Below are 11,622 nucleotides of genomic sequence, written 5' to 3' on the forward strand. Positions count from 1 at the left end.
GCACTCACTCTAGCCTGGGCAACAAAGCGAGACTCTGTCTCAAAAAAAAAAAAAAATACCATTTACAATAGCATCAACATATTAACAAAACATATATAAGACATCTATACTTAAAACCACAAAATACTTATGAAAGAACATTTAAAAGACCTAAAGAAATAGAAATATATAATGTTTGTGGCTTGGGAAAAAGTATTATTATGATGTCAATTCTTCCCAAGTTAATCTATAGATTCAATTCAATCTCAATCAAAATTTCAGCAGGTTTTTTTTTGTTTTTTGGAAATTTGTAAACAGACTCTAACGTGTATCTGGAAGTGCAGAGGACATAGAATAAGAAGGTAATCTTGAAGAATAATGTCAGAGGATTCACACTCCCAGTCACCAAGATGTACAATAAGCTTCACTCTGGATTTTTTTAGGTGGAGTTCCTGTCCCTGACACCTTAGTCAGACAGCCCTGAACCCATCAGTCTCTAATCTAGCACCAAGGGTGGAGTCTGTTTCATCAAGGTGCATGGCATCTACACAGTGGGGGAAGAATGAAATGGCTATTGAGGAGGCAACCACAGTGTCCATTATGACAGCCTTCATATGCAAAATATTTTTACTGGACCCAATCCTTGATCAGTAAGAGTCTGACAGGCACAGAGAGAAAAAGAGTCTGTAGACAGAACAGCTTGCATAGAAACAGAAGTGTAATCTTATGGTGTGCTCGGGATTGGTAGGAGATTCTATGTGATGGAGCCTTTGGATGGGGGATAAATGGCAGAAGAAGAGGTTGGAAATGGCCCGACGGTTCTATTTGAAAGTATTCAGACTTCATCCTATAGAGTTACATAACCAAATGTGGTTTTCAAACAGATATGATAACCTGGCATGGAGAGAGACTGGGGCAGGAGAACAATTACGAAGCTGTTTAGAGAACAGCAGGAGGGAAGTGATGAGGTGCTTATCAAAGGCAGCTGAGGCCAGCTGACACTGAGTGCTGAAGAGGCGCTACACTTGGCTCTTTTCATGTGTGCGTTCCTCAAATGCTCACAACCACAGATTGAGAAAGTTTTAGCTCTTGATTTTATAGATGAGGAAACAGGCCGTGAGAGGTTAGGTAACTTACTCAGAGTCACACAGCTAATAAGTAGCAGCGCCAGAGGGTTTCAACGCAGGCCAGCTGACTCCAGACCTTCCACACTCTTCATCGTGGTACTATACGACTAGATCACGTTGGAGAGGAAGGCTCCAACCAGAGATATTTAGACGTTGAATCATTAGGCTTTGGTAATGGCTGGGATGCTGCTTCCATGAAATAGCACTACTGCGCTTTTCTTCTTCTCTTAAAGAACCTTTCTCTTTCCTTCCTGCCTTCTCTTCGCGCTATGAGTGGGTTCCTGCTCCTTCTTTTCAAAACATTTACTTACTTTTTGGAGGTTGTTTTTCCTAATGGCTTCATCTATCAACCTTTTTGTTGATTTTTGACCCAAATCTCTTCTTTCCAGTCTCAATTTCTCAATCACACTTCTGAAGGTCATTTTGACTTGTCTGTCCTATCATCGCCTAAAACCCATGTCTAAAATTAAACTCATATTTTACTTCAGTTTCCCTTGATGCTTTCTGTTAAAAGCGAAACTAACTAGGCTTCTGGGCTTGAGAAGAGTATTTGACCCGAGCATTCCTTCACCTTTCACACCCTGTCAGGCACGCAGGCCAGTCAGAGCCTTAGCATGGTCTTAGATTCATCTCCTCCCCCTCCTAACCTTTGCTCCCGCTCTACTGTTAGCCCTCAGTACCTCATGCCTGAATTACTGCATTTGTTTCCTAATTGGTCTCCCTGCATTTACTCTCCCTTAAAAAAAAATCCACGCTGCATATGACTCCCAAAGAAAACTCTTGCTCAAACACTAATTTCATAATTTACTTGCCTTATTCGAGAACTGCCTACTACCTAATGAATCAAGATTGCTGAATCAACTCTAACCAGTTCTCTGTCTAAATTCGAAGACCCTGCAATGGCCAGTTTCACTTATTTTGTCAAATTTCAATTCCTCTAAATTTGAACTCTCCACTCAAGTCAAGGGTCTTTATTCCTATCATCCCTTCCCCTCGCACCCGCTGTGTGCACACAGGCACACACCACCATGCTCCTTCCCGTCTCAACTATCGCTAATCCTGTTCCTCCAGCCTAGAATGCCTCCTTCCTTTTTTCTAGACTCATATCCCCAGTAAGTCTTTCCCTGACGGCTTCAAAGGAAAAAGTTATATCTCCCTCCTCCAACTTCTTTTGCTCATTGCCACTGCCAAAGAAGTATCTGTTAGTCTCCAAGTATCTGTGTTAAACTGTGGAATATTTTATTGTATTAATATAGAAAGCTGTTCTATGCACTAGTCCAGGTATATATCTTATTTTCCTAACAGGATAATAAGCTCTAATGTTCAGTTTAAAATTATGTCTTCTACATTTTTTTCATAGTGTCTATGATAATACTTCATAAATTCCTGTTATTGGTTGAAGCTAAATGCATCTATTTTTATGCTGTGTGTATGCCTGTAAGCTTAGTAGTTTATCTGAATAATAGTAAAATATAGTTACTGTTCTCTTATTTTAAAGGGATGTTTCCTTTATAGAATTGAAATTGCAAATATTCCCAAATGTTTAAGACAGTCTGCTTTGTATATTCAAACTATACTAAAGTTATACCTTTTAGGGTAATATTTTTAATTATTCTGGGAGAAGAAAAAGAAAGCCCCTGAAGGCTAACATTTTGAAATTGAACAGGACACCCTTGGGAAGGGAGAGGGTCATGGGTCGTCGTCAAACAGACAAAAAACAATGGAGACGATTGTGCCTGAAGATGGTGTATTTTTTGCACGAGACAGTGTGTTGACAGTTTCCTTCCTCTTGGGTCATTGTTGTATGCTAAATGATCTGTGACAGCAAATTGATCACGAGCTTTTTCATGCAGGAGATATAATGCAGCCTTTCATTTTGTTTCCTCCGTTGCCAAATGCTGAAACATTTTGTTGGCAAATTAATGTTAGTTTAGTATATCATTTAGTAGTCTAAAGCATGTCATGCAGCTCTGGAAGCAATAATGATAATGATTAATTTATCTTCCCGTTTCAAATTTCTACGTAAGTGTGATTGCAAAAGTATACTAATAACACATTTGAAAAATGTTAGTCTTAAAATTAGTTGTCCATAATTGTTATTTAAATAAATGAATGCATTAACACATTTAGATATTGCGCCATTAATTTCAAAGTTGAGTCAAATGTTTACTTTAAGGTACCCTACAATTTACCTATAAAAATTAATGCTAATGTACTTGCTCTAGGTGAAAAGTTGCTGCTTCTTCCAAAGAGCTAGGAACTTAAATTGGAAAACAGACATAAGCCATATTACATTTGATGTTGAAGCATCTATTTAAGCCAGTTAATTGGTGATTTTACATGTCTGAAAAATATCCCTAAGTAATGTTTTGTTTATAGAGTGTTGAGAATCTATGTGTTCAAAAAGTTTATAGGAAAAATACTTGGAAATGCAGTTATTTAAGAGACTGCTGTTATAGTTCCTTATTGATAGTTATATTGATATATAACAATCTTTGCTCTCCCATTAGGACCTAGCAATATTAGCACAGGAAGGAAAAGTGCAGGCAAAAGCATTAGAAGAGTTATTTTTTTTTCCGTCTTTGAAAATAGCCAGATCCTTTGTAAAAATTAAACTAATCTTAAATCTGATGCATTTAGTCTCTCTTAATAATAAGGAAATAAAGGTGATTTTTACTAAAATTTGGCACAGAAGTTCAAGAAAACTGTTTATTGCAGAATGAGAAAATTTATAGGTGTGATGCTTTGCCTAGAGTTCTTTTTTAATGTTATTCATGAAAGGCAGATGTCTTAAACCTTTTTTTTTTTTGTAATATACACATGGGTGCACATTTTCATTTATTATTGAAAAATGATTTGGACAGATTTTCTTTTTTGTGATTTGTATCCATTAGTGGTGAAATCAATATGTTGAATTCATTCATTAGAAATGCATATCAGAATTTGCAAATCAGTCAAATGTCTTGTGACAAGATATTGTTATCTGAACAGTCCACTCTGATATCATAATTTTAAAAGCAAATTTGCAAACTGCCAATTGTCTGATTTTTATTTGTTTTTTCAGAACAGTTAAAACAGTCTCATTTAATGATTACTACAAGACATGGTCTGGAATAGCTACATCAAAAGCCACAGAATACTACAGAACTCCAGGTAAGGTGATCTAGACTTATCCTATGTCCATTTGGTTATGTTAATCATTCTCAGCTTGTCTTGTTTTCAAAGACTGATTGACACATATGTGCTATGTAAGGGTGATAAAATTCTCTGTTGGCTCTATGTACTATTCATTCAACAGCTATTAATTTGGTTCCTTTTTTGTATAGAGCCTTGGACTAAGTCTGATTAAAAGCTAGAGGCAAAGACAGGCAATTGGAGGAATCAAAGACAAAGTTCTCAATCTTATGAGGTTTACTTTTCTCTCTTCACCCCAGAAAGAAGCCTTCACAGCAGGAGGAAACTTTTTAATTCTTTAAGCCAGAGGAAATATTAGGTAGAAATTCGGCAAGCAAACATAAAACCTAGGATGGCCAGGAGCATGGCTCACGCTGTAATCCGAGCACTCTGGGAGGCCCAGGTGGGAGGATTCCTTGAACTCAGGAGTTCGAGACCAGACTGAGCAAGAGCGAGACCCAGTCTCTACCAAAGATAGAAAAAATTAACTGGGCATTAAGTTGGGATAGCGTCCCAGCTACTTGGGAGGCTGAGGCAGAAGGATCCCTGAGCCCAGGAGTTTGAGGTTACACTGAGCTATGATGATGCCACTGCACTCTACCTCTCTACCTGGGTGACAAGAACAAGACTCTGTTTCAAAAAAAAGAGCGGGGCGGTGGGGGGGGGGGCGGAAAAAAGAAAAAAACCTAGGGCTGTTCAATTATATCAGTCTAAAAGAAAAAAATCATCTATTACCATCATACATTAGGAAATAAAAAGGCGGGATGGGAGAGCTGGACAACTTTCTGGTTCTACTTAATTGGATCTTTAGAGTACTATTTCATTATTTGGATCAAAGTAGGTTATACAGTCTGCACGTATTTAGTGAAACAGGATTTTGCTTCAGCCATCCTGCTAAAATGGTGCATTCTGAAGTTAGCAGTGACTTCTTAATTCCCAGATTCCATGATTGTGTTTTAGTCCTTTTCTTACTTGAGCTCTCATCGGCTGTGCTGTCCCTGATTTACATGACACCACACATCCATGGTTTTCTTTCTCCCTTCCTAAGCACTCCTCTGCCTCTTCCCTTAGCAATAATAAATTCTTCATTCAGCCCCCTCTACCCCCTCTCTCTGAAAGACCTCTTCCACTGCTGTGGTTTTCATTAGCTTACATGCCAGTGATTCCTAAAGCCGCCTCTCCAGCCAGACCCCTCTTCTGAATTCTGCATGCATATTTACAACTGTGCATTGAACATCTGACCTACATGTATTATAGGCATCTCATATTTAAGATGTCCCAAAGTGAATTCACTATCTTACCCCCAAATCTATCCTTCCTCCTTTATTCCCTCTCTTGGTTAGCAGTAGATCACTATTTTTGCATTGTCTTGGGTAAGCAGAGTCTTACAAGTTTCCTAAAATTCTTTATCTCTCTCATCAAACCTTACTGATTTTATCTCCTGAAACATGAATGCCTCCACTCTACTTCACCCCCATGACCACTGCCTTAGTTCGGGGTCTCGTTATATTTCATCTCATCACTGTGATAGTTTCCTAACTATCACAAAAAAATAATATCTAGTTTTGAGGCACAAATTAAGACAAAAAGTAGTACTAAGCTTAACAAATATAAAAAAGTTAATTAGATCAATAGCTTTTAAGAAGTCCCATGTTCTTTCAGGAGGTCAGTTATTAATTATTTTGTGACTACATATTACCATCCTCACTCACTCATAGATTAGTGGTTAAATATAATTTAAGGTGCTTTAAGACACGCAGTCTTTAGCAACTCTATTAGTACAAAGAATTTTATTATTTTCAATGCCAGAGTACATGAATGTTTACGTCATTTCAAAGATTTGTGGTTGGGTGCTGCTTAGTCAAGTCAACTCAGCAAACACGTCTACTATGTGGACCTAGGATGTATGAGCAGCTCAGATGGGTCCCAGAGGCGACAACCCTTAATTACACAAACACTGTTCTGAGCCATTAATTGGCACACTCTAGGGGACGACTCAGAGTCAAACTCCTTCAACCAGAAAACAAACAGATTGTTACAGGATGGTGCTTTATAGAATGACATGTAAATATATAGGGGCACTTGGAAACTCCAAACTGCTAGAGGAGGAAAAAAAATAGAAGCATGTGCTAAAACTTAAGGGAGATTGGGAATGATTGTCACGCAGTAAAGAATGATCGATAAATGGAAGGAAATAGTGGGGCACCACTGACCACGATTTCTTCCTCGGAAGAGTTTGACCCCAAAATGTTGAATTTTGGTGTTTCTACATCTGTCACTGACCTAGTATGTAATTCATCCCTGTTTGTAAAGCCAATAGCTGGTAATGGTTAGCTCTACGCCAGAAGAATTTCTAAGACTTTGAGTGTAGCACTTGGTGCAAGATTTCAGTCACCCTGCATCTTCTTCCCCTGGGGAATTGTCATAAGAATGTTTCAAGAGCTTTTCTTGAATAATAACCAGCACTTAATTAAAAAAATTAAATGTAAACTTTACATGTGCTGCTGGCCATTTTATCTTTTGATAGTTCAGCTGGATGAGATCCAACGCTATCTTTTTTAATGGCCTAATTTCCTGGCAATAATAAAGATGAAGCTTTTAGATTATAGAATGCTTCTTCAACTACTCAGAAATAAAAGGGAAACTTCTAATAACTTCATTTTCTACAGTTATATTCTTATCATTGGAAAGATTATTAAACTTTGTGCATATTTTTAAGAGCTTTATCTTTTATGAATAGTGGTGGATAGTTATATTAATATTTTGATTTGGGGTATTAACTGTTTTCCATATCTTTGTGCCACAAATCTATACATAGTCATTAGTGCCATAATTATAATAAGTTTATTCTTGTACAATGCAGTTTATGAAGTATGTTCATATATATTGTTTTTTAACCAACCCAATCTATCATTTTTTTATTCATTTATTCAACCAATATTTAACACCTAATCTATGTCGTAGTGGTATAATGCCTGCCCATAAGCCAGACATTATTATTATTACCCTGTTTTACAGATGAGAAAATTAAAACCAGGAGAAGCTAAGAAACTTACCTGTCACACATGTCAGAGAGAATATCATATATTAGTAAACAGTGTAAGTTCTGGGGTCAGATTTGCCAGGGTTTAATCCTGGTTTTGCCATTTACTAGCTGTGTGGCCTTGGGTAAGTTTCTTAACCTCTCTGTGTCTCAATTTCCTCATCTATAAAATGAGAATAATCACAGCAAACACCTCATAGGGTTGAAGAACTTACAACAATGCCTAGCACATAGTGAGTCCTCAAATAAGTGTGCCCATTATTCATTAAGTAGGCTGTGGTCCAGAGACTTGAACCAGATCTTCTGACTCTGCATTTGTTACTCTTTCTCATACTATACTGACTCCATAATACCACAGCAAATTGTTACCTCTGTATAGTATGAGATTTAAATTCAAACTCTGAAATACATGCAGTTCATTTATAAATAATTATAAGTTTTAGTTCATAATCATAGGCGATCATATGCAAAATGTACCAATGATCCAGTGTTCTCTATCCATCACTGTAGCATGGCAAGTAAAAGGTTTGGCAGTGAACAGACTAATACATATGGTTGTGGGCAACAGCGCCTTAACAACAGAATGTGATCCTCATAAGGAAATGTTTATGTTAGAGGAAAAGAAACCCTCCAGACCCATGTACTCTGTAATACTGAGCATAGGCTTCCTGATGTTTGTTTGCTGTCATCAAGACAGACCAAGCAGCCTGAAGCATCATGGGGATGCTTGCTTTCACCCTGGGAGACTTTGATTCTTTGAGTCTTTGAGCTATCAATAAGGGCAAGTGTCTCCAAAACACATTTAGATGCAAGAAGCAGCGTCGTTTGATGCTAAAATGCAATGGTTCTCCGTCTTGACTGCTCATTAGAACCACCTGAGGAGCTTGTAAAAATTCCAATATAGAGGGCATACCCCAGACCAATTACATCAGCATCTCTGGGAGTAGGACCAGGCAGTAGTAGTTTTTAAAGCTCCCCAGGTGACTACAATGTGCAACCAAGGCTGGAAAGGTGGGAAGAGCATGATGTCAGAAGTTACACACTCCTTAGCCCTGTACCAGCTTTGCCACATGCAGATAAGTGAATTCAAGTTAGTCACGTAACTCTTTGTACCTTGTCTTTCATTTCTATGGATTGATAAAAATATTCCACCGTACTTTAAGTTGCTGGATGGTTAGCATGAGACAGTGTGTGTGGAAATAAAACATGCTGAGGCAAGTGGGTGCTATTATATTTCTTTTGATGCGACTGTCTCAGCAGTGGGGAAAAAATTTCAGGTGAAACTCTACAGATGTTAGGTGAAATGTATGTCATGGAAAAAGCAGAGTGGAAGCAATGCCCAGGAACCCTCAGAAGGAACAACAGAGAAGGAAGAAGAACTATATTATGGAGGTAATAGAGGCTGCTTTTCTACCACAGATTGCAGAACTGCCACAAAAGCAAGATCACAAAAATAGTGATGAAGGAATTTCAAATGGCAGAACTTCCACTGAAACTTCGCAGATCCTCCTCCTCCTCCTCCTCCTTCCTCTCTCTCTCTCTCCCCCTCTCTCTTTCCTGTCCTCATTCTTTCATTATTTCCCTCTAATCAGTGTCCTTCACTGAGCATCAGACAGCTGGCTGCATGGGGTAGACAAGAAGTTATGTATTGTGGTAAGCTTTCTGAGGAGTTTATAAACAGATTGTAGGAGACAGATGAGTGAAAAATTATAGGGATAAACTATGAGAAGCGTTAAAGTAAAAGTTTGTACAAAGTCCTGTGGCATTTTCATCTCTCAGATGATAGAGAAGGCAATGAAGAAAATGAGTCAATGATATAAAACTAATGGGACCGTTCAGGAAAGATGACCATATCATTTGGAGTTTCATAATATATAAGAAGAGACGGCCATACATATTCCAATACAAAATGTAAGAAAGGCAATTTCAAAAAAAATTAAGAAAAGATATAAATTATCCTTAAATAGAAATCTCAAAAGGAAATAGCATTTGTGAGAGATTAAATTTTAAATTTTGGCTAAGAGTAATGAAGAGTCCCAATGAGAAGACATTACTCAACTTTTCTAGGTCTGTTTGTTCATCTGTAAAGTGGGGTGTTATACCTGCTTTATATGTGTCCAGCATATAGCAAAAATTCTGTTTATGTTAGTTATTGTAACCATCTATAATGAGACCTCACCAAGAACTTTGGGGAGCTCAGATTTGCTTTTTTAATGGAAGGGAGGAGCATATATCCAAATACCAATCAAGAATACTAATCAAGCCTGTGGGAATATGTATGTGTGTATGCTTATGTGTGTTTGGAGCAAAAAATAAAAAATAAATAGGAGCATTGCTGGAGAAAATCATGCAATATTAATAGAAAAAAAGGAGAACTATTCAGTTTAAATTTTTTTCTAGAAATTTAAATTTACATGAATTTAAATGAAGGCATAAGGCTTATAATTAACCACAAACACATGAGCCTGTGGTTGTATGACGTGATTCCCAGAAGATGCTAATGTAGATCTGAGCTGAATTGATAGAAGTGTAGTGCATAGATCAGGGGAGGTAGTAATCCCATTTATATCTTTGCTTCAAACCAAATCAAGATCCTGATCCAGTTCTGGACACAAAGTAGGAACATCAACAAAATTCACCACCAGGAGGGTAAAGATAGTTGTCTCTAGAAAATCATATCCTAAGAAAAAAAATTGAAAGAACTGAGGCATCCCTGTGAACTACCTTCAAATATTAGAGGGCTCTCTCCTGTGGGAGAGGGATGAATTCAGTATTGCTCCAGAGGTCAGAACTAGGACCAGTGGAAACTCACAGCACTCAGGTTAAGAGAGGACACAGTAACCTTTATCTGCCAATGGAATGGACAGTCTCCCAACAGCACAGTGGTGCGTTTTCTGTAGTTGTCAAGGGATTCATTCAGAGCCTGAAGGATCATCCATTAGAGAGTCTTGCTTTGTGAAAGATCAAGTAAGATCTGTAATGTCACTCCCAAATTTTATTTTTCTACTTGAAGTGCTGAATTCAAATTTTGTTAAATTATGTCTTTGGTTTTTATATGTGTTATTCTATACTTCCCTCATTACTATTGTTATAAAACAAAATTTCAATAAATTTAAAGATCTAATTGGCTTTTATTAGCGATTCATGAATGGATTAGCATCTCATCTAAAAACAGATTTGTGCTCTGCTGAGCATGACAGAACAGTGGTTTTTACAAGGCAGCTGGTGTAGGAATAAGAAAGCAGAATAATACAAAAAGTGGATTGATTAACATAAGGTACTCCAGGTTACTTTCCTTGTAAGGATTAAAGCAGAGAGGACTTCTTTATCAGGCCAGTTCAAGTTAACTGGGCCTCTTCTGGATTGGTTACTGGGAATATCTTCTTTTGAAAAAAAAAAAAAAAAACTGTTTAGGGATTTTCCTGCTTCCTTAAAGTTTCAGTTTGATTACATGGTGTTTAGCGTGAGTGACTCCATTTTGGCTTGGTGTGCAGGAGCTCAGTCCAAACCAATGGTCTCTTATAAATTTTATTTAACACTATAAATGCTATATAAACAAATGTCATTATAATGAAAAAAATGTCCAAGTCACAGTCTTCTTATTTCAAACAATATGTAACATTACAAAGTTCCAATAAAAGGGAGAAATTTGGAAAGTTTCTGAGCATTGTTATATGACTTGAATTATATAGTGTATGTTGTTGCCACATGTCAACTTAATGAAAAATGAATTATTTTCAACTTTTAACTATTATTAAAGAATGTATGCATAGCTCCTTTTTTAATACTCTAATTTCAGTGCTTAAAGATCCAAATTTCACTGGACAGTATTATAAATGGAAGAAAATGGATCTACAGCATCCTAAAGAATGGAATTTAAAGTAAGAAATTTTAAGTGTCTTGAATGCATTATACCATTAAGTTGAAATATCTATTATTCCACTTTCTACTATCCAACTGAACCATCAGGAGAAACCCTTGGAAATAGCAACTTATGCCCTTTTCTAAGCATAAGAACAGGAATAAGAAAGTATCTTTTCTCCTTTTCATATGAACCCAGATGGGAAATATCTTTGCTACCTATTGGCTGCCAAAGATAGAGATAGGACATGAGCCACAGTGAAGAAATCTCACAATAACCTCCCCAATAATTCTTTTATTCTCATTTCCTTTATCAACAAATGACTTAGAAATAGTAAGAAAAGGCAAAAAAAAAAAAATTGTTTCTATATCACCAATTAGCTTTTCATCCTTTTCATAGCTCCAAATGTTTTTTTCTTCTTCCACAGATTTCTCACT

General features: G+C 37.0%; 1 protein-coding gene across 1 annotated transcript in view; it reads left to right on the forward strand.

The window, feature by feature from the left end:
• The window catches only part of UBE2U (ubiquitin conjugating enzyme E2 U), a 37,494-nt gene extending 26,286 nt beyond the window's left edge, over window positions 1-11,208 (forward strand). Inside the window, exons 7-8 of the mRNA XM_069478027.1 lie at window positions 4,171-4,259; window positions 11,123-11,208. Of these exons, the coding sequence (XP_069334128.1) occupies window positions 4,171-4,259; window positions 11,123-11,208 (175 nt within the window). The remainder of the gene's footprint in view (window positions 1-4,170; window positions 4,260-11,122) is intronic.
• The last annotated feature ends 414 nt before the right edge of the window (window positions 11,209-11,622 follow it).

This window comes from Eulemur rufifrons, chromosome 8 (assembly GCF_041146395.1).
Source record: "Eulemur rufifrons isolate Redbay chromosome 8, OSU_ERuf_1, whole genome shotgun sequence".
In the NCBI taxonomy this organism is placed as follows: domain Eukaryota; kingdom Metazoa; phylum Chordata; class Mammalia; order Primates; family Lemuridae; genus Eulemur; species Eulemur rufifrons.